Source organism: Carya illinoinensis, chromosome 3 (assembly GCF_018687715.1).
Source record: "Carya illinoinensis cultivar Pawnee chromosome 3, C.illinoinensisPawnee_v1, whole genome shotgun sequence".
Taxonomy (NCBI): domain Eukaryota; kingdom Viridiplantae; phylum Streptophyta; class Magnoliopsida; order Fagales; family Juglandaceae; genus Carya; species Carya illinoinensis.
Window position 1 is genome coordinate 47,713,172 of NC_056754.1, and position 23,346 is coordinate 47,736,517.

General features: G+C 32.2%; 1 protein-coding gene across 1 annotated transcript; it reads left to right on the forward strand.

Annotated features, from left to right (window-relative positions):
- The first annotated feature begins 16,043 nt into the window (after positions 1 to 16,043).
- On the forward strand, positions 16,044 to 22,751 carry LOC122304799 (probable lactoylglutathione lyase, chloroplastic). The gene is made up of 9 exons (XM_043117063.1): positions 16,044 to 16,570; positions 17,365 to 17,569; positions 17,694 to 17,818; positions 17,975 to 18,039; positions 18,235 to 18,447; positions 18,574 to 18,621; positions 20,086 to 20,193; positions 20,376 to 20,516; positions 22,466 to 22,751. The coding sequence occupies exons 1-9, from the start codon at positions 16,438 to 16,440 to the stop codon at positions 22,505 to 22,507; spliced, it is 1,080 nt and encodes a 359-aa protein (XP_042972997.1). The 5' UTR covers positions 16,044 to 16,437; the 3' UTR covers positions 22,508 to 22,751.
- The last annotated feature ends 595 nt before the right edge of the window (positions 22,752 to 23,346 follow it).

A 23,346-nucleotide genomic window follows, 5' to 3' on the forward strand; every position in this document is an offset into this window, starting at 1 on the left:
GAATAGGGAAAGATTTAAAATAATCACATTCAAATTACAATTAGAATTAAAATAATAAAAAGTTTAAAAATTAATATTTTAATAGAATAGTAAAAGATTTGTTGAACCTATTATTTGGTTTTATAAAAAGTAGCTAGTTAAAATTTATAAAAGTGAATTTTCTAACTAAATTTTAACTAAAGTTTATTGATGTCACTACTAATACTCTTAGGCTACATTTGTAGGTTGAAATGAGTTGAGTTAAATTTTAAATAGTAATATGTGTTAAGTCTTATTGAGATGAGTTTAACGTTTTATGTTAAAATGTACAAAATAAATTGATATGAGTTTAATTTTTTTTATAGAAAATTAAAAAAATAATAGATCCCATCAATAATCGATTTGAGATAAGTTGAGGTTAATTCTACAACCAAACACAACTTTAATAATGTCAAATACGAAACAATCACGATCCAAGCTAATAGTTGCTCCTTTGAATAATAAATATATAATCCTCAAAGTTTTTGTATTTTTTTTATTTCTTTTATATATATATATATATATATATATATATATATATATTAATATATATTTTAATTTATACCGCTCGTTGCGTTAGAATCATTACGATCAAAATCATGTATATAATGCTAAAGTTTTCGTTGGATCAAAGTGATGGTTTTGGATCTGTTAACTTGTAACTCAACTGATATATCATTCTATTATTTTTTTCATTAGAAATGTGAGATCGGGAGTTCTAACCTCCACGAAAACGTCCTCTCTTTACGAGATGGAGAAATCATGATTACTAAGGGCAATACATTCATGCATCAAAAGGTTACAAGACATATAGTTTATACTTGAAGATTAACCTTCAAGTTATAATATAGTTTATACTCGCATTGGGAGAGTAAATTTATAAGCACCAATATCTTTTCCATTGTAATGAAATTAAAATTTAATCATACTTCATATCTATATATATATATCAAAAATTTTATATATATTTATTTTTACGTATTCCTTACATATTCTATTAATGTGATTGGTTTCGTCACTTTTTTAATATAAAATAACTGTTTTAACCAATTAAATTAATATGATATATAAAAAATATATAAAAATAATTATATATAGTGAAACTCATATATATGTATGTATTCAATCTGTAAAAAGTGTGAATAAAGGAGAGTTCTAGATATAAAAGACATAAATTTGAAAAGACATGGGACTTCACAAACGGAATCAATGTGAATTTGAAGCGTGTTAGTCAACAAACATACGATACGATGCCACTCGATCATAAAATCATGTCATGTGTTCAATACCCTGCATACATGTCCCAAGACAAGGCAATAAAAAGACAAAGAAGCCCAACAAGGCTAGCTTGCATACGACCTCTATTACAACTAATCTCTACCATCTAATACTAAATAACAATTCCATAAAAAAAAAAAAAAATACTATATAACAATCAGTGTATACTATTTTTGTGAATGCCTATCAATTATATCAACGAGGTTTGTAATTAGATAATAAGTTTGTGTATTAATTTACACATCGATAATCTTTTTTATTTAAAAAATATATAAAAAAATTTTAAGAGAAGAAAAAAATTTCATATCTCATAAAAATTGTTTATATATTCAATTCACGTCGTTTTGTTAAATATATCCTTTACATATCAATATCGGTATATGAATTGGTGTATAAATTCTACTTGTAAGAAGATTTTTCCTATATCAATTCATAAATATATTGAATATATTCTACAATTCTATTATTAAGAGTCTTTTTTTTTTTTTTTTTTATGAAAAATAGGTGGGACGAAGTGATTAAATATTAATTGAGACATCTAGACGCATGTATTTTGTAAATATTTAATATATAATACGCTTGTTTAGGAAAAGAAAATTCATAAATAGTATGGATCAGAATTTTATCTTTTTGTCTAAGAGTATCTTCATTGGTTTGGCCAAATTCATCTTTAAATTTGGTCAATATTAACACTTCTTTACATTTATCTATTCTATCTAAATTGAATACCTATATTGGATTAGTCATTAATTCTCTATATAATAATAAAATATTATTAAATTATTAATTTTTTATTTAATTTATTTTATCACATTTTGTAGTTTTATCAATTAAATATTAATAATAATTATATTCTAATTAAATTAATATTAAAAAAGGTATTATTAAATGTTAATAGTAATTATATTCTAATTAAATTAATATTAAAAAATATTGTTAAATGTTGATAATAATTATATTATATTAAATTAAATTAAAAAATATTATAATAATTATATTCTAAATGTTAAATGTTAATTATATTTTAATTAATTTAATTTATTTGTTTGGAATGAGAAATTAATATTTTAATATTTAATAAATAAATAATAATTATTTATTTTTAATCAAACACTATAATTAAAGTCTAAATTATTTTTAATATTTTTAATTTAATATGAAGTTTTTTTTGACACGTATTATTTAAATTTTATCCAATCTCCTGATTTAACCAAACTAATGAAATGCTCTAAAAGGCAAAAGGAAAGGCTAGAAAGCAGCCAGCATGGCCAGCCAGAAGAGACGTGGAATTTCAGTATTGAGGACAAGCATGACATGGACTGGTGCCATCTACCCCTGATATTGAGCAAAGCAAGTCACATCAACTTTAGACAAGCTTCCAACACATCGCCTGCTTTTACTTCATTGGCATCCACCATTTATTTTATTTTATTTTATTTTATTTTTCGTATAATAATATAATAATAATAAATATCATGTCAATCCGGAATTACATGGAAATATTTTTTGATTGCCTCGATTCAAAGCCTGCACTTCTGAGTTTCTGGCCTGTAATGTGTCATCTCACATTCCATAAAATTCTGATGCTTGTACAAGGGATCGGATCCTACTGCTGGAATGTTTGGATTCTCGTCGGCATTCTGATTACTTTTCTATAAATTTTCTATAAAATACTTTTTTTTATATATTTTTGTAAATTTTACTTATTTTTAAAAATATCTCTTACATCTTATATTTTATTATTTTTTCATTATATTAAAATAATTATTTTTTATTTTTTCTTTATTATCATTTCTATTATTTTATTTATACATATTTAACTATTTCCTATAAAATATATATAAAAAGTAATTTAAGAAATGAATAATAATTCTCCAAAAATAGATAGCAACTACTTATATCTTAAATATATATTTTTTTTAAAATAGAAAATTAGATGAAGAGGTAGTTTTGGCAAAGAGTTAAATTCATTTCCTAAAATTTAGATATTTTGAAAGTTTAAACAACTGGATGGGAAGACTATCATTGTTATGTAAGGAGGGTGGTACTCCTGATGCGGGCATGCAGGTAGCTACCCCTAAAACCTTTTGAACTCAAACAAAGTTTAAAAACGTTTTAAGCATAATATCATTTTATTAAAAAAATTGAAAACTTGTAAATTAGTTGTCTCTATATCATTTTTACGGACAAATATGTCTAAATTAAAAAAAAAAAAAATGATATATATCCCCATTTTAGTTTTGCTTTTAAAATGTGAACGGGGGTTTATTGATTATATATATTTTTATTTTGAAAAACTCTTTACATAGTCGCTTGAGTTAAGCGTCGTGTAAGTGGTTGCTGATGTGACAAAATATCTACAACTCACTGTTTTGAAGATGATAGCCCTTTGAAGTCTTCCTCCCTCCTTAGTTTCTATTCTTTCTATTTTCATCTTCCATTTAAGAGCTCCGTTTCCTTTCGTTCCAGAGCTCCATTCCCCTTCGTCTCCCTCAAATAGGATTCTCTCCTATTCCCACGAAAGCCTCACTCAAAATCGAACCACTCCCCTCTTGGAAATCGAAATCTTCTCACTTCCTTCGAAGCTTGCATCTCGCTTAGAAAGGTTGGGCTCCCTCTCCATCACCCTCTCCCTCTTTATTTGGCCATTTCGTAACCCCTAGGATCATAGGATAATTGTAGGGATGAAGTTGGAAGAAATAGTTGAAATGGGTTTGGTGAGAAATCTATTAATCATGAAATCTAATAAATGAGTCTGTCTTTCTTAAAACTCTGCTTCCTCCATTTCAGAACCATTCTTTCTTCTTTCCCACAAGCACATTTTCCCCATTTCTTCTAGTCATTCTAGAAATCTATAGCAGTTCAACTTCGTTTTCCTTAAGCTCGAAAGTGTTGTTGCGAACAAAACCCACCCCCTCTCTCTCTCCTTCCCACAGTCATAAACGCTAGCCATTTCACAGATCAATATTTTTTTTGGCTCTGTTTTCATGGGGTTGGGAAATGGTTCATGGGTATGTGATTTCGTGGGGTTGTTTTCAGTGCAACAATTTTGTGCAGCAGATCAATATTCTAATTTTACAGAGGAAGGCACATACTTTTTTTTTTTTTTTTGTGAGTTGTGAAATGGGATATTTGAGTTTTGAAAGAAAACAAATGGGAGAGATAGGACAATTGAGGAAGGAGAGAGAATGGAGGGAAGAAAGGGATTTGAGGACAGTGAAAGAAGGAAATCGAGCATGGTTGGGTGAAGAAGATGAAGATGGAGTGTGCTATGGGGAAGATGGAGTGTGCTGTGGGGAAGACGAAGAAATGGGTTTGAAATATGAATTTTCGAAATTCTACTTTTTATATTTTTATTTTATTTTTCTGATAAAAGCTTTGCCACATCCGCGCCATTTACATGCCGCTTACATAGTGGCATTGGAATTATTTCATTTTATTTAAACTAAGAGTATCATATTCTAAGTAGTTGTAAAATTAGATTGATATTCTCTAACCTCATTAAGAAAGAGAGGTTCTCCTATTCATCCAAAACTCACTTCTCTTTCATTTTTGTTCTTCTAAGGAGTTAGAATCTTTGTGCCTATAATTTATTTGGTGGTCTTAGGCCTCTCTCTCAATCTCAAAATCTAGCTTAAGAGGTAAGATTTTTTCTCATAATTATAAACTAACAACCAGCCACTTCCACAACCGATATGGGACGGTTCCATCTTTCCTTTTTGATATCTAGTTGAAGTTTGCTTATTCCTGTTCATTTCCTTTTGCTCTTTCTTGCAAGGGTTTTTTATGCTACCATCCCTAATGTTTAACCCCTCTTCCTTCGGGGCCTTCCCCTTTTTAAGTTTTTGTAGATTTACGTCATTTCAATCTATGATCATTGTTGTCTTCTTAATTTGTTGCTCTATCAATATTTGCACTACTCTTGCTCGACATGTGAGGGCTATGAGCTAGTTCGAATGCGCTTGTCCATCACATGCATTCACAAATGACAGCTCCTCCCCCTTGCATATAGGTCTTTCAAGCTATCTTCTTTCATCTTTATTGATGCACAACATCAATGACAATCGAAATGCCACATTGACATGAGTTGCACAACCAAAATTGTCATTATAAATGGTCTCCACTTTCGGTGGACAACTACCCCAGGTTTATATCACCATGATTCATGCTATAATTATCTGTAATCGACTTTTACTTTCCTTTTAGAAAACCCTAAGTTATTAGGATAATATAGGCATTTGTACATTTCTAGATTGCTATTTGTATTTTAGGAAGCACTCTTATTTTAAAATAAAAATAAATTTTAATCTTTATGTAAAATTAGAGTGATGTTAAAGGGACCGATTGAATTGAAGTAATGGTCGTCACCATGGAGACATTGCATCCATACTCTATAGATAAGGTTGAAGTGTATATGTATATATATATATATATATGTATTTCTTTTGAAAAAAATAGATAGATTTAAGGTCCATATGAAAAAAAAATTATTTTTTAATGATAAGTCTCACTTTTTTTTAATAAGAATACGATAACTGTATATAGTATTACTCTAATTAAATTAGTTGTCACCAATCAAGATGCTTAATTTAGACCGTCTTGCTGAAATAAATAACATTAGGTGTGTCACACCACACGCGCACGCACGCACACACACACATATATATATATATATTCGTGCCTAATTTTGTTAGACTAACATGTTAAATTGTCACTACTAGACATTTAATGCACATGATTAAGGCCATTAATAATAATAATAATAAAGTCTAAAGAAATATGAATGACCTTATTTCTTTGATTGACATTTATTTTGACTCACTACGCATACCAAAAATTTACCTCAAATTTATATACAATCAATGTCATAAAGTCTTGATAACCGCCCATCGCTCTCATTTTCACATCATAGTCTAGTCCACTCATTTGATGATGACATGAAATAATGTGGTTCTTTTAGATGAACCCCACACATTGCGTAATAGAGATATCATGAAATTCATAGGAATGTATGATTGTCTAAATGAGCTATTACACTTATGATTTCTTAGTCTTACTCACATGGCATTGCATGAAATCCCCCCACCCCACACACACACACACACACTCTCTCTCTCATATTTCATAGCATATATATATATATATATATATAAATAGTTAGGTTACCATTCTTACCTATTATAAACAACTTATAACTTGTTTATAACTTATAACTTATAGAGAGATAGATTTAGTATGTATGTTGATGCAAATTTTCAACATGGCCAGAATCCAATAAATCGAATAGTCTACGATGATGGCTTAGACGTTGATTCGATGTGCGGCTGTTCATCTATGAAGTAAATAATAGATAAAATATACAAAATGAATAAGGAGATAAATATAGAGAATTACGTGATTCGACATAAAAATCTACTACGAATCATTTGTGGGTGAAATCCATTACCTTCGGTGATGGTCACTACAACAGAAACCACTATTTGCTACCAATTATTTATCGAAAATCTTGTTTTCGACGCAAATAGTTGAACTGGGTGCATTTTCAACATCACCTAGAAAGCCATGACAATATGTGATCTATTGCAGCTATATATTCGTCATAAGATATGTCGATGCAATAAGCTACCCCTTGAGGATTCCCAAATTCACTATTCAACCTCCTTCAGGTAGAGATAGAAACCTATTACATATTTGAACAATATCGCTACAAAGGATCCGTGTAGAACACCCTCTACACTTGCAATCACCTTACACGTGGTGATTCAACTATTCCCTGTGTAGAACACTTTCTATACGCACAAGGGTTATATACACCATTTTACTGATACAAGAGCTGATAGTGGGTAGGTTCTCAGAAAACACTCCTCAATGAGTGAAATAAGAACAATACATCGCAAACTATATCTCTCTCAAAATGAATAAGAATTAAGGCTCAATACTTAGAGAAGAGGAAATGAAAGTTTTGAATGAATGTTGTATGCTCTAGATGTTGTGAATGTGAAACTCTCAAATGATCTATTTATAGCGACTTCATATTTAAATTTAAAAAGATTCACATGTCAAAGACAATATCATTCACTTTTTCAAAAAATTCAAATAAAATGTTCTTCTTTTTCAATTGTTAAATACAACATCATTCATTTTTCAAATACTTCAAACCTAATCTTTTACTTTTGGCATATGACAAAATGAGCACACTTTACTTTTTAAAAAATTCAAAACTAATCTTTTACTTTTTACATATAACAAAAAGAGTACACTTTACTTTTCAAATTTTTCAAACAAAATCATTTACCTTTTGCATAAGTCAAAAAAACATCAATCACTTTTGAAAATATTCAAACAAAGCATGCACATGTGAAAGTTGACAATCAATCATCTTTAATATTTTCAAAGTTCAACCATTTAATCAAGACATGCACATGTGAAAGATGACAATCAATCATTTTTCAAAATTTTAAAATTTAATTTTTAAAATATTTATGCACATGTGGAAAATGTATTTTAATGCTTTATAATAAAATATTAATTTTGAGTCTTAATTTTAATTTTAAATTTTTAAGAGATTTACAACATTACTCTATGACTTTAATGTAAACTTGTTTCCTTCTTACTCATGCTTGTTTTTTTTATGTACTTGACTCCATTGTGTAGACAACTTGAACTTGAGACTCCTTTATTCTTTGAATTCATTTGTTATCATCAAAATCCATATGTGGATATATAATTACACAAATCTTGAAACCTTAAATTCAAAAATCTCCTCCTTTTTGATGATGACAAATACTTGATAGAACCTGAAATCTGTATTAATACTTAAGCTCCCCTGAGAATGTGCGTTAGTTTTTCAAGTAAAAGTATAAATATAATTCTAAGCATATATAACAAATTTAGCAATTCAAACAATGTTAATGTTCTAGTCTAACACTTCTCCCCCTTTTGGCATCATTAAAAAGGATCCGCAACAAGTAAATGGACGGAAGAAAACGGTGCGTTAGTAGAAACTGTAGATAGTTGAAAAAATGGATCCGTCCGTGACTCAACAAGTGTGGCTGGAGATTTGAAAAAATCGCATGATGTTGTTAACAAATGAGATTGAAGGTTCCGAGTTTCTAAACAAATGTCATTTTCACTGATCGGTAAAAAAAATCACATTTCTCCTTGCCTTGGATGATAGTTTGTCTTGTTCTTTATGCTATATCTATAAAATCAGTCTTAAAGTTCATCCAATATGCATCAAATTTTCTTCTCATCTCTATAACTCATTTGCATTCCTTCAACATTCTCGTTTTAAGCTTTCAATTCTTTTCTCAATAGCTCATTTTTCTAACATTCCTCTGTATTCATCCATGAGGTATTCTACACCTCAAGCTCCTGTCCTTTCTGCAGCTGTCATTGGTGCCATGTTGCAGCAAGAAAATAATAATTTGGCTAATAAGTCAGATTCCGATGCTATCTACGACTTGGTGAGTCTTGGGATTCGCTACTCCTCATTTATTGTTACTTTTTCTCAGCGGCTACAAGTTAGAAATCATGAAATTGAAAAGTTTAAAGAATAAATTGTTGAACTTCAACAAATTGTTCAAGAGTCTCACACAAGGGAATGAATTATTCGGAAGAAGAATAAACAGTTGAAATCTTTATTAGATTGTTCATTCCACTTGCTAGTTCTCATGGATAAGAATGATATGATATTGTATGAAGAAAATGAGCGTCTCAAACATGAGGCTAAGAATCTCAAGTTTATGTAAAAATATTTAAAAAATCTCTCTTTCTTTTTATTGACTCTGATATATCTTTTAAGAGATATTCATAGCATGTATCATACCTATTTCTCTTCTGATCATACATAATCTATCTTCTAGTAAAGGTTTTGTGAAAATATCTGCTAACTGATCGTGTGTGTTTGTGAACTCTAGTACTACATCGCCTTTCTGCATATGATATCGAAGAAAATGATATCTTATTTCAATATGCTTAGTTCTAGAATGTTGTATTGGGTTCTTTGAAATATTTATAGTACTTATATTATCACATCTGATTGGAATGTGATTATACATGAGTTTAAAATCTTCAAGTTGTTGCTTCATGTAGAGAACTTGAGCACAACAGCTACTCACAGCAACATATTCTGCCTCAACATTAGATAGTGCAATAGAATTTTATTTTTTACTAAACCAGGAAACTAGTGCATGACCTAAGAAATGACATGTTCCACTAGTACTTTTTCAATCTATTTTACAGCCAGCATAATCTGCATCTGTGTAGCTGATTAGATCGAAAGACGTGTGCTTAGGGTACCAGAACCCTAGATTAATTGTACCACTAAGATATCTAAAAATGAGCTTAACTGCAATTAAATGTGATTATTTTGGAGATGATTGAAAGCGTGCACATAAGCACACACCAAACATAATATCTGGTCTACTGGCTGTTAAATATAATAAGTTACCAATCATACCTCGATATATTTTCGAGTCAACTGGCTTATCGGATTCATTTTTATCAAGTTTAGTTGATGGGCTCATTGGTGTTCCAATTTCCTTAGCACCTTCCATCCTAAACTTGTTTAATAATTCTTTAATATATTTTGATTGATTGATGAATGTCCCACTTTTTACTTGCTTAATTTGTAATCCAAAAAAGAATGTAAGTTCTCCCATCATGCTCATCTCAAATTCTTCATGTATAGTCTTAGCAAAAACTTGACACAGATTTTCATTAGTAGCACCGAATATTATATCATCAACATAAATCTGAATCAAAAAAATATTATCATTTTCATATTTAATGAAAAGAGTTGTGTCGATTTTTCCTCTTGAAAAACCTTTTTCAATCAAGAAACAACTGAGTCTCTCGTACCAAGTTTTAGGAGGTTGTTTGAGTCCATATAGTGCTTTTGTGAATTTGAAAACATGATTTGGAGAAATATGATTTTCAAAACCTGGAAGTTGCTCAACATATACCTCTTCATTTATAAAACCATTTAAGAAAACACTTTTAACATCCATTTGAAAAATTTTGAAATCTTTATAGCAAGCATATGCAAGTAGTATTTGAATAGCTTCTAATTTTGCGACTGGTGCATATGTCTCATCATAATCGATTCCTTCTTCTTGATTGAAATCTTGAGCTACAAGTTGAGCCTTATTTCTACTAATGATTCCTGACTCATCTTTCTTATTTCTAAAAACTCATTTTGTTCCAATAACAATATGATTTTTGGGTTTAAGAACAAATATCCAAACATCATTTTTTTCAAATTGATTCAACTCTTCTTGCATAACTAGAATCTAAAATTCATCAAGAAGTATTTCATTAATATTTTTGGGTTTAATCTAAGATAGAAAAGCAGTATGATTGCAAATATTTCTAAAAGATGATCGAGTACTTACACCTCGTGAAGGTTCTCATAAAATTTGTTCCACTGGATGATCTTTCACAAATTTTTACTATTTAGTTGCATTTTGTATTAAATTTTGATGATCTTTCTTAATGTTTCCATATTGAACTTCCTCTATTGTATTCTCTTTGTTGAGATTGAGACTTTTCGTATTATTTATATCTCCTATTTCTTCATCAATAGATTTATTGGAGGGTAGAAAATTAGATTCATCAAATAATATATGCATAGATTCTTATACAGTCAAAGTCTTTTTATTCAATACTCTATAAGCTTTACTATTAGTAGAATACTCGAGAAAAATACATTTATCAGATTTTGCATCAAACTTGCCTAAATTATCCCCGTTATTCAAAATAAAACATTTGCATCCAAATACATGAAAGTAACTAATGTTGGATTTTTTCTCATTCCAAAACTCATAAGGGGTTTTATTTAACTTAGACCTTGACACAACTCTATTTATAACATAACATGCAGTACTTACCGCTTCGGCCCAAAAATAATTATGTAAGTTGTTCTCATTGAGCATTGTTTTTACAATCTTGTGAAGAGATCAATTTTTCCTCTCTACTACCCCATTTTGTTGAGAAGTTCGAGGAGCAGAAAAAATATGCACAAAACTATTTTCATCACAAAAACTTTTAATATTTTTATTAACAAACTGTTTTCCTCTATCATTTCGGATACTTGAAATAGTATATCCCTTTTCATTTTGAATTCTCTTGCATAACTTGGTAAAAGTATTATGTGCCTCATCTTTATAAGCAAGAAAGATGACCCAATTATATCTAGAGAAATCATTCACAATAATAAATGCATAATATTTTCCTCCTAAACTTAAAACTCTATTTGCTCCAAAAAGATCCATGTGTATCAGTTGCAATGGTCTAGTAGTAGAAATATATTTTTTGGTTTTAAAAGAAATTTTTGTTTGTTTACCAAATTGGCATGCATCACAAATTTTATCTTTAAGAAAGTTTGTTTTTAGTAAACCTCTCACAAGGTTATTTTTTGAAAATTTGGAAATAAGTTCCATATTGGCATGATCTAATCTTCTATGCCATAGCCAACTAATTTCATTTTGAGCTAAAAAGCAAATAGTATCTTGTGAGGTAATTTCATCAAAATCGATTGTATAAACATTGTTGCTTCTAAAAACAATAAAATAAATATTAAAATTATGATCATTCAAAATAATGCACTTATCCATTTGGAAAGTAACTGTAAATCCTTTATCACATAATTGACTTATGCTCAAAAGATTATGTTTTAGACTTTCAACAAGTAGAACATATTCAATTATGAGAGAAGATTCATTACCAATTTTACCTATTCCCATGATCTTCCATTTCGAGTTATCTCTAAATGTCACGTGTCATTCTTCTTTAGATCTAAGGTCAAAGAACTTAGTATTGTCTCCCGTCATGTGTTTTGAATATCCAGTATCTAAAAACCATTTGTTTTTGCTTGTGGATGATCTCATGCATACTTATAAAAACAATTAAAATGATTTTTCTTAGTACCCAAGTTCTTTCGATCATTTATTTATTAGTATTAGAAAAAATAAGATTTTTAGGTACCCATATGGCCCTAATAGTCATTGTATGATTTCTTCTAATAGGACAAGCATGATAATTATGACCATTTCTATTATAGAAATTGCAAATAGCATGTGATATATATGAAGAATTTGAATGATTATAATAATATCTTTTTTTGACAAAATTATTTTTATGAAAAAAATTTTGAATATTGGTTTTTGATATAGAATGATTATCAAAGAAATTTTTATAAGGTTTGTATTTTTGTTTTGGCATATATCCCAAGCTTGCCTTGTCAAAAACATATATTTGACTATCAAAAAGTTTTTCAAATTTTTTTTCCATTCGTAAAGTTTTCAACAATATTTTTTAAATCAGTTTTCTTTTTATTCAACTCAAGATTTTCATCTTTCAAAACGATATTTTATTTTCTTAAAATATCTTTTCATTTGTTAAAGAAGAATTTTTCTTTTTCAAAACAGTATACTTGATACCCAAGTTTTTAAGTTCCTCATATACCTCTTCTAAAACATTTTTCAATTTTTCATATGAAGGATCTTCAATATTATCAAGATTTGTTACCTCAATGTCATATTTAGGCATAAGAAAAAGATTTGCTGATTTTCCATTGCTTATTTCACTATCTGAGCTACTTGAATCATCATCCCATGTAGCTTTCATTGCTTTCTTGCCATTGTTTCAATCTTTATTTAGCAGAGGACAATCTAACTTGATATAATCAGGCTTATTTCATTTATAACAAATTAAAGTGTCATTTTTACCTTAATCATTTTTGAAAAAATTTTTGAAAGATTTCCTCAGAAGAGTTTTATTTTTTTTTAAGAACCTCTAATTCTTCTTGTTATCATCGCAACTTTTTCATCTTTGTCTTTATTTTCCTCATCTTCATCACTTTCATTTTCATGAGGAACGACTTTAAGTGTCAAGCTCTTCTTTGGTTATCCTTCTTCTTGTCCTCTTTTCAATGTGTACTCATGGATGATAAGTGAGCCGATGAATTCATTCACTTCGAACTTCTTCAAATCTCTAACTTCAAGAATCGCTGTCACTTTTGATTCCTAACGTTTTGGTAGAGAGTTGGAAATTTTTCTTACTATCTTCACATTGGAATAAACTTTGCCAAGAGTTGTTAAACTGTTTATGATGTTAGTAAAATGAGTGTGCATTTTAGAAATAGATTTATTATCATTCATCTTAAACATTTCTTATTCATGTGTAAGAATATAAATTTTTGATTTCTTAACTTGCGAAATTCTTTCACAAGTAACTTTCAAATTATCCCAAATTTCTTTTGCCGTAACTCAAGTCATTATTCTATTAAACTCATTTCTATTGAGAGCATTAAATAATAAATTCATAACAGTTAAATTCAAAATATAAAGTTTATCGTTTTCACGATCAAACTCTTCTTATTCCTTTTTGACCTTTACTCCATCAACCACTTTTATTGGAATGTAAGGTCCATTTACAATACATGTCAAGATTTCTCGACCTTGAGTCTGAATGAATATTCTCATTTTAACTTTTCAGAATGAGTAATTATCTCCACAAAAGAGTGGAGGCCGACTGCTAGATTGACTTTCACCAGATGAAACTGCAATATTAGTCATAAGATCTTAACTCAAAATATAGTTAATCTTATAACAGAACTCTTAGTTCTGATACCAATTGTTGCCTCGATGACTAACACAAGATGAATGATGAATTGAGTTATATTAAAAAAAGTAACAATTATAAATCAAATATATAATATAAAATATAAATAAAATACGAAATAACAATAAATATAAAGAGTAAGGGTAAGAGAGAAGCAAGCTCAGTATGTTAACGAGATTCAGCCCCACTGCTTACGTCCTCGCCTCAAGCTACCCCTTGAAGATTCTCAAATTCACTATTCAACCTCTTTCAAGTGGAGATAGAAACCTATTACACCTTTGAACAACACGGCTACAAAGGATCCGTGTAGAACACCCTCTACATTTGTAATCACTTTACACGTGGTGATTTATCTATTTCCTGTGTAGAACACTTTCTACACGCACAATGATTATATACACCATTTTACTGATACAAGAGCTGATAGTGGGTAGGTTATCAGAAAACACTCCTTAATGAGTGAAATAAAAAGAATACAGTGCAAACTATATTTCTCTCAAAATGAACAATGATTAAGGCTCAATACTTAGAGAAGAGAGAATGAAAGCTTTGAATGAATGTTGTATGCTCTAGATATTGTAAATGTGAAGCTCTCAAATGATCTATTTATAGGCATATAAGATTTCATATTCAAATTTAAAAAGATTCATATGTCAAAGACAATATCATTTACTTTTTAAAAAAATTCAAATAAAAGGTTCTTCTTTTTCAATTGTCAAAGAAAACATCATTCATTTTTCAAATATTTCAAACCTAATTTTTTACTTTTGGCATATGACAAAATGAGCACACTTTACTTTTCAAAAAATTCAAATCTAATCTTTTACTTTTTGTATATGACAAAATGAGTACACTTTACTTTTCAAAATTTTCAAATAAAATCATCTACTTTTTACATAAGTAAAAAAAAAAAATCAATCATTTTTAAAAATATTCAAATAAAACATGTACATGTGAGAGATGACAATCAATCATTTTTAATATTTTCAAAATTCAACCCTTTAATTAAGGCATGCACATATAAAAGATGACAATCAATCATCTTTCAAAATTTTCAAATTTAATTTTCAAAATATTCATGCACATGTGGAAAATGTATTTTAATACTTTATGATAAAGTATTAATTTTGAGTCTTAATCATAATTTCGAATTTTTAAAAAATTTATAACATTATTCTATGATGTCAATGTGAACTTGTTCCATTCTTCCTCATGCTTGTTTCCTTTATGTGTTTGACTCCATTGTGTAGACAACTTGAATTTGAGACTCTTTTATTCTTTAAATTCATTTGTTATTATCAAAATTTATGCGTAGATATATAATTATACAAATCTTGAAACCTTAAATTCAACAGACACCATTCTATTTTATTTTTTTCACCTTATAGACAAAACGACGCCGTTTGGTTTAATAACAAACGACGTCGTTTAATCTGTGTGTAAAACAAATGTAGGAGTAAAACGACGCTGCTCCATTTAAACTTAAGTGGAACGACGTCGTTTCATATTGATAAAATTAAAAAAAAAAGACTATTATTACATCGGCCGGTTCAGCAGTTTGAGCCGACCTCAAACCGCGATTGAACCGACGATAGTTGGTTTTGTTAAAACTTTGCCGCCCACCGACCGGTTCCTTGGCAGTTTTGGTTGGTTCCGACCTCTGGCAGCCGGTTTGAGTGGGTTACGGCCGGTTCCATGGTTTCTTGTATACTCCTACATAAGACATGAATTGATGATAGCCAGTGATGGGCCTTATGTAGTTGTAATCTTGGGCCTGATGGGCTCTCGGATAGGGAGGGAGGTGGCCCATGTGAAATGGGCTTTTGTGAATAAAAATAGTACCACAACACTGACCCAAATGTTAATACCAAACATTCTTAGCTAGTAAAATAGGATCATATTTTATAGCCTGCTTGTAATTTTAAGAATTCTTTGGAAATAAACAGTTGAGTTTTTTTATTTTTTTAATCTTTTGATATGACTCCTCCCTAATTATTTGGTAAAAGAAAATGCCAAAAAAACAACTATTGATATAATCACATTTAAATGATTTAATTAAGACTAACCATTCTTTAATTTCATGATAGATGTAAAGAAAAAACACTAGAAAATTCGGGAGAGAGAGAGAGAGAGAGATTAGATTGAAAATTTGAAAGGCCTGCGTTCTGTGGATAAGAAAAGCAAGCCGACGCCGAGGGAAGGCAAGGAGAGGAGAAGGGTAAACAAGGCAAGACAAAGAGGCTAGCGTGGAAGAATCTCGTGAACCACGTCCATCGGTACGGCGATCGAATCAAAAAAACCCTCCCTTCTCACTCCACTTCACTCCCACTTCTTTGAGTCTTGACCCACACTCGCTTCCTTCCTTCCTTCCTTCCGTGGTCGTACCTAAAAGGAGGAAACTTTGCAGAGGAAATCAGTAGTACGCGTACAACATCCTTTTTCTCTGTTTATTCTATCATTCTCTTCCCACACCCAATTCCTTTCCCCGCCCATCAAGACTCCGACGGAGTGACTGAGATGGTGAGGATAATTCCCATGGCTTCTACGATTCGCCCTTCTCTCTCCTCGCTTAGACTGCCTCTCCTGCGCTGCTCTTCTCTCTCTTACCACAACCCCTCTCGCCGTCTCGCTCTCTTGCATCTTGGTAGCGGTAAAATCCCGCTCTGCTCCTTTTTTGTTTTTTTTTTTGCTTTGTTTTGAGCCCTGAAAAATTTCTCTGCTTTTCGTAGTGCATTTCTATTGACTGCTTGCAATTGGACTGGGGGCCTCCCAGTTTGTAATTTCGTGGTTTCTTAGGGTCACATATATCGAAGTAGAAGGTAGAGGGATTTTAGATACTATGCCTGCTGATTTTATTATGTAGCTTGATTCATCCCATTGTAAATAAACGGAAAATTTGCATAAAAACATATAACATATCTATAGACACACACCTAGATGCGTGTGTGTGTGTGTATGCACCGCCCCTATGCCAAGTCTTTCTTACGAGTGGTGCTGGTTCGGAAAAGGTGGTTGTCAGTTGTGTCGCTTGTAGATATTGGGGATTCTGATGGTTTTTATTAAATGCACCCACATTTTTACTCTTGATGGTTTTTATTAAATGCACCCACATTTGTACTCTTTAGGGTGGTTGAAGCATTTGTATATCCTTTACATTTTATGAGCTTTCTTATTCACAATAAATTTTTGAAAAATACTTTAGCCACAAAGAAATTCTATAAAAATAAACTCATAAATTGACGTGGTATGTCATATTATAAAGTTATTTTTATTGTAAAGAAAATATAATGTTTTACATGAAGCCAAGTCAGTTTGTTTGTTTACTTATGTGAAATCTCTTTGTGGGTGTGGTACTTTTCTAATTTTTTTTTTCACTCTAGTGTATTGATGTTTTTAGACAGTTTCAGAAATTTATCTAAGTTAATGATTTTGAGTGTTATCCAGCTGTTCCACAGTCACAGTTCTTTGGTCTGAAAGCTGCTAAGCTGTTGAGAGGAGAGGGTAATGGCATGGGGATGGCCACAGCTGGAAATGCTGCCCAAGCAAGTACTGCTGCTACCCAAGAAAATGTCCTAGAGTGGGTTAAGAAAGACAAGCGAAGGATGCTCCATGTTGTTTACCGGGTTGGAGACCTGGACAAAACCATAAAGTATGTCTTTTTCAGTATAATGTGAAATGCTCTGTTCATCTTATATATGATCTAGTCGTTTAAATAAATATAATGAGGGACAACTTAGGATCAAGTAAAAGTGGCTGGTGAATGGTGATTGCAGATTCTACACAGAGTGCCTGGGGATGAAACTGCTGCGGAAACGGGACATTCCAGAGGAGAGATACACAAATGCCTTTCTTGGATATGGGCCTGAAGATTCTCACTTTGTTATCGAACTCACTTACAGTAGGCTGTCTAGCTAGCACTTGTTGATCTTTCCTTAAAAAAAAAAAAAAAAAAAAACTCATGAACCTTCTATAAAATACTAAACTAGTGACATAAGCACTTTACTTTGTCCTTTGATGAAGTCAATTATAATTGATTTACTGACACATTTTCCAGATTATGGAGTTGACAAGTATGATATTGGAGCTGGATTTGGCCACTTTGGCATTGCTGTTGAAGATGTAAGTTCCCATTCATGAACAAATTTCATATCTTCTTTGTTTAATCATATGGTATAGTTGCTTTTGAATATTCTTTCTACCCTGTTGTTTGTGAGCTCCTTACTATCTTGCTTTGATCACCTATGCTAGACCATCCTCTAGATCTTGTTTCTTAAAGACCTATACTGAAGTTTTATCTTTGTCGTCTCTACTTAGGTTGCCAAGACTGTGGAACTCATAAAGGCTAAGGGTGGAAAAGTAACCCGAGAACCTGGTCCTGTCAAAGGTGGCAGTACAGTGATTGCATTTATTGAGGACTTTGATGGGTACAAATTTGAACTTTTGGAGAGAGGACCTACTCCTGAGCCCTTGTGTCAAGTAATGCTTCGTGTAGGTGATCTTGATCGTTCGATAAATTTTTATGAGAAGGTGAGTTTTTCTGCATGAGATTGGGCAATTTGCAGTCTCATTTGCTATGTTTTGCTCTCTGCTTTTGGCTTTTCTATGTCAAGTCATATACGTAGTTCTTGATCCATATCTCCTTTTATAATGTAGGCCTTTGGCATGGAACTTCTTCGCACACGTGATAATCCAGAGTATAAGGTATTCTGGCATCTTTGACTAGATCAATGGATCGACCTATATCTTTGTTTATTGGTCTATTTATTAACATATAGATTGTTAAAATCAGAATCTGACTATATTGGTTGGGGAGTTTTTTTATGTCTCCAACCTGATGCTCTTTACACCCAAAGAAGGATACAAGAAGGAGGAGAGAAGAACAAGTATATTAACCATAATCTTTATGGAGAACCTAAAAGACATGTTTTCTAGCAGTGTAAAATAAGAAAGAGTTTGCCAAAGAAAGAAGGAGCTCATTGCTGGGCATCCTACTTTCCTAATTAACCTATGTAGCAAGGACACCAAAACTTGTGTTTTAATGTCAACACAGTTATATGATTTGACACATCTGGACATACAAATAGTTACATGTACCTGCTTTCAAAGCTAGCTGTCATTCATTGCCGGATTTAGTGCTGTCCAAAGAGATTGCATATTTAATAACTATGAATGATACTTTGGGATATCTGGAAGAAAGAGGTGTTCCCACGACTCTACCACCCAGTTGATTCTGTTCTGCTTAATCCTTATTTCATGGCCACATATCTTTCCGGCTAAGGAATGGGAAACCTTCATCCTGTTACATGAATTCAATTTTTGTTTTATCTGGGAAAAGCCATCTTTTTTTTAACAGTGTCTTTGTCATTTGATCCAATAGTGTTCCCTAAGATAGGAACAGATTTGATAAAGATAGCTCTCAGATGGAGTATTCGAAATGAAAAATCCATTAGATAATGAACTACTAGTTCTAAGCCATATTTGGTGATAAATCAACAATTCGAAGTGATTTTCTTTCGCATTCTTGCTAAACCAGCGTTTATATATATAGATGTAGTAAGATCTGTTTAGGTAAGGTGCTCTTATCTTTTTTTTTTTTTTTTGATTGGCACCGGGTGTCCGGAATAGTGTCCCGATTAATCCCGGGGGTGCAAGGCCCTCGGCAAAGAGTTTCCTCTAAGTGCATATCGGGTAATTCAAGAGGAAAATCTCCCAGTTCGATAGCCCCTAGAGGGAGTATACCCCCAAGCCCAACGCCTTTACCACTTATCTTTAGACTATCAAAATGTGCTTATTATGATCAGCTGTGTTGATGTGTATTTAAGCCATGGTTTAGTGTTAATTATTAGAGAAAAAAAAGCTATAAAAAAAATTTAGGTATTCCATAATATCGATGATATGGTACTCCTAACCTAACATTAAATTCCATATCATTAAACTTTCTTACATATGAACTGATTTTTAATAGGACATTCTGTGATAGGATGAGAATACCACGTGCCCATATTATGGGATTATCCAATCATTTCTCTACTTTCTGCAGGCACACTTTCCTGGTCTTGGCCCTTTAATTTAATGTTTGCACTTGGAGTTGCAAAGCCTTGTTTGGAAGTTGGTTTTTGTATGCAGTGCTGCTTGACTAACCTAATCTTGTGATTTTCTATTTAGTATACAATCGCAATGTTGGGTTATGGGCCCGAAGATAAAAATGCTGTTCTGGAATTGACATACAACTATGGAGTCACCGAATATGAAAAGGGGAACGCTTATGCTCAGGTAAAAGCAAATCTTTGTCTCTGCTGCTCCCTCTTGCTGGTGGAAAATGGTTTTGCTGTGGTGTTTATAATATTGATTAATGTTATGCTTGTTATTGGTTGTGGAAAGAGAAGATAAATTAATATTGCAGTACCATGTTTATTTTGTGGGACCTTGGAGACTGATTTCTTATATCGTCACAGATTGCAATAGGCACAGATGATGTTTATAGAACTGCAGAAGCTGTTAAACTCGTAGGGGGAAAGATTACACGGGAACCTGGACCATTACCGGGTATCAGCACTAAGATTACTGCATGCTTGGATCCTGATGGTTGGAAGACGGTATGGCTTTTAATGAAATTATGTTGTTATGCTTTTGTCCAACGACTTTGTTTTTAAACAATGTTTTAGATATATATAACAATCCTACTAGGGACAGTCGGGAGTTGCAGTCGCCAGGGAGTCGTCCAATAAAATATGCTGAATTTTTATAAATTAAAAAAAAAAACAAAAATAAAAGAAACGCGAGAGTTCTTCTTCTTTATGCTCTCTTGTGGGTCTTCGTTATTAACAAGGGAAGAAAAATGTGACGTTTTCTCTTCTTGTATATTGCAAAAGTGGCAGTGATTGGAGTTGGCATGGCCGGCTTACTCGCCGCTCGCGAGCTTAAAAGAGAAGGCCACCGGGTTGTTGGTCTTCGAGAAAAGCAGTAGGCTTAGTGGCACCTGGGTCTATGACCCACGTGTAGAAACCGACCCATTGGGTCTTGACCCATCCCGCATAGCAGTATTTACAGCTCGCTCTGGGTCAACCTTCCTAGGTGGCTCATGGGTTTATTGGATTACCCATTTCTAGAAAAACAGGGTGGGGACCCAAGGGAGTTTCCGACACCAACACCCAATGGCCCGCAACCACTGGGATGATCACCAACACCAACACCAACTGAACCTGTTCCCTTTACAGTCAGAAAGCCTCGTTGAAGACAAAGACATACACTACGAGAATGTGGCCTGCCTCTTCGACTCTGAGCCAGGCGCCAACCTTAATAGCCTTGTAGCAGGAGCTTCGTGCTCGGAGGAGGACTGCCTGTCTGCCCCGTCGTCGCTAACGTACGCCAAAAGTGGACAGGATAATGAGCAATTAGGTGGTGGTGTCGGTGGCAAATCCGACAATAGTAGTACTGGTGCGAGCTCGAAGCTGGCTCATGGGTTTCTTGGATTACCCATTTCTGGAAAAACGGGGTGGGGACCCAAGTGAGTTTCCGGGTCATCGGGAGGTGCTATGGTACCTGGAAGAGTTCGCCCTAGATTTCTTGTTGGTTGAGTAGATACGATTTGAGTGCGAAGTGGTCCGGGTTGAACGAGTTAATGGAGTGAGTCACGAGCGCGAAGACGGGAGAGGGAAGAATGAAAGAAATCGAAGTGTAAAATGCAAGGGAAGAAAGAAAGAAATTGAAGTGTAAAATGCAAACGCAAATTTGAATTGAAACGAAACCGTTTCATTCATGCCATGTTGGCATTGACTGCACGGCAACTCCCCCCGTGCTTGCAAAAAGCATTTTCCTATATATAATTCAATTGGCTTTTTGCTGCGTTCACTGCATGTCTTACCTCTGATAGAACTGTCAAGAACAGTGCAGAACAAAATATGTAAAAATGGGTATAAGTACTTTAAAGTATCTACTTAAAAGTATGTTACTTCACATGCTAGTTTCAGTGCTTTGTGGTACCAGTATTTAGTTGTTTGGCTAGTGTCAATTGTTGTTTTCCTTTCTTATTTCTATATTTTTTAACATTTGCTTATTATTCCTGTTCAATTATTAGTTGTCTATGATGAAATTGGTATCCACTGGATCTGACATGTCTATTCGTAGAAAGAATATGAAGCTCTGAATTATTCTATAACCTTTCTTATGTATGCTTTGTAAGACTCAATACTGAACCACAAGCAGGAGAATTTAAACCTTTAGCCTTTGGGGTGAGGTATAATTTCGAGAGAAGCCTAAGGGCTGATTTTAGTGAAGAATTGAATATTGACTTCTTTTAAGGTTATTTTAGAAATATCCCTTCAAGCATGTATTTGGTGACAATAGAAAAGTTAAAAAACTTGCTCCAGGTCATGAACAATGCAAACCACAATGACACGTACCCATAATTGCAGAGTAGATTTTTGAAATGTATACTCTTTTTCTTGATTAATTTGGTACTTGGGATTTATCTGGTATGTGCAGCTCCTGTTGTTTTTATTTTTCAGTGATCGTACTTTTATGATTCATTTAGTTTATTTTGCAGGTTTTTGTAGATAATGTCGACTTTCTAAAGGAGTTGGAGTGAGTTTTAGTAACGTATCATACCAAGCTTGTGATAATGAAATCGGAATCTCTGGTCAGAACGACTCGTTGAAGTGGTGAGAGAATGTATCAAATCGCATTTTGTAGATAAGATTACAATAATTTCCATGATGATGATTGTAACAGGGATCTTATCAGTTCATAGCTTTGTAGTTTGAGACGAGAGTTTACCTGTTTAATTATTTTTCTACATTAATTTCAAATGAAAAAAGTTTCCTTGCAAAGTACATGAGGTTTGATTTGGCTACCATTTCAGTCGGTTTTGTAGTACTTTCACCAAGGAAGTTTTATTCGATACTTGAAATGTATTCAGTCTCGACAAAAGTTTTTAGTGAAGATGTTCCACCATTTGTGGTTTTTATGAAGCTGAGAACTGCACAACTCTCTCTGCACTGCCCTCAGGGTTCACATAAAGTCGCATTCGCTAAGTAGTCAGGTTTTATTGGAGCATTAAAATCCAAACAAACAATGTGACCAAGTTCTTTGTTTTGCTTTGTTATGTTTTGTTTTGTTTTCTGGAAAAGTGAAAGAATTATTTTTCAAGCAATTCGCTACTCTTCCCGCTGAGAGTTACAGTTGAGACTTGAGACTCTTTTATTATTATTATTATTATTTACTTAATGATAAAGTAAGTATTTTTTAGTAATATTGTATTTAAAAAAAAATATTAAAAAGTGTTAAAAAAGTAAATGTAAAAAAAAAAAAAAAGCCAAAAAAGAAAGAAAGAAAAAACACAAACAAATAGCCAGAGCCCCCAGCGGGAGCTTTCAGAGGTGGTTGTAGACCCAATCTATTTTACATTGAATTTAATTGTCGAATCTT

What these genes read in the sequence shown, in the direction of transcription:
- LOC122304799 (XM_043117063.1), top strand. Translation starts at nt 16,438, where the DNA reads ATGGTGAGGATAATTCCCATGGCTTCTACGATTCGCCCTTCTCTCTCC. An exon ending in TTGGCATTGCTGTTGAAGAT is followed by an intron (nt 18,040 to 18,234) that starts GTAAGTTCCCAT and finishes GTCTCTACTTAG; the next exon opens with GTTGCCAAGACTGTGGAACT. An exon ending in ATCCTGATGGTTGGAAGACG is followed by an intron (nt 20,517 to 22,465) that starts GTATGGCTTTTA and finishes TTTATTTTGCAG; the next exon opens with GTTTTTGTAGATAATGTCGA.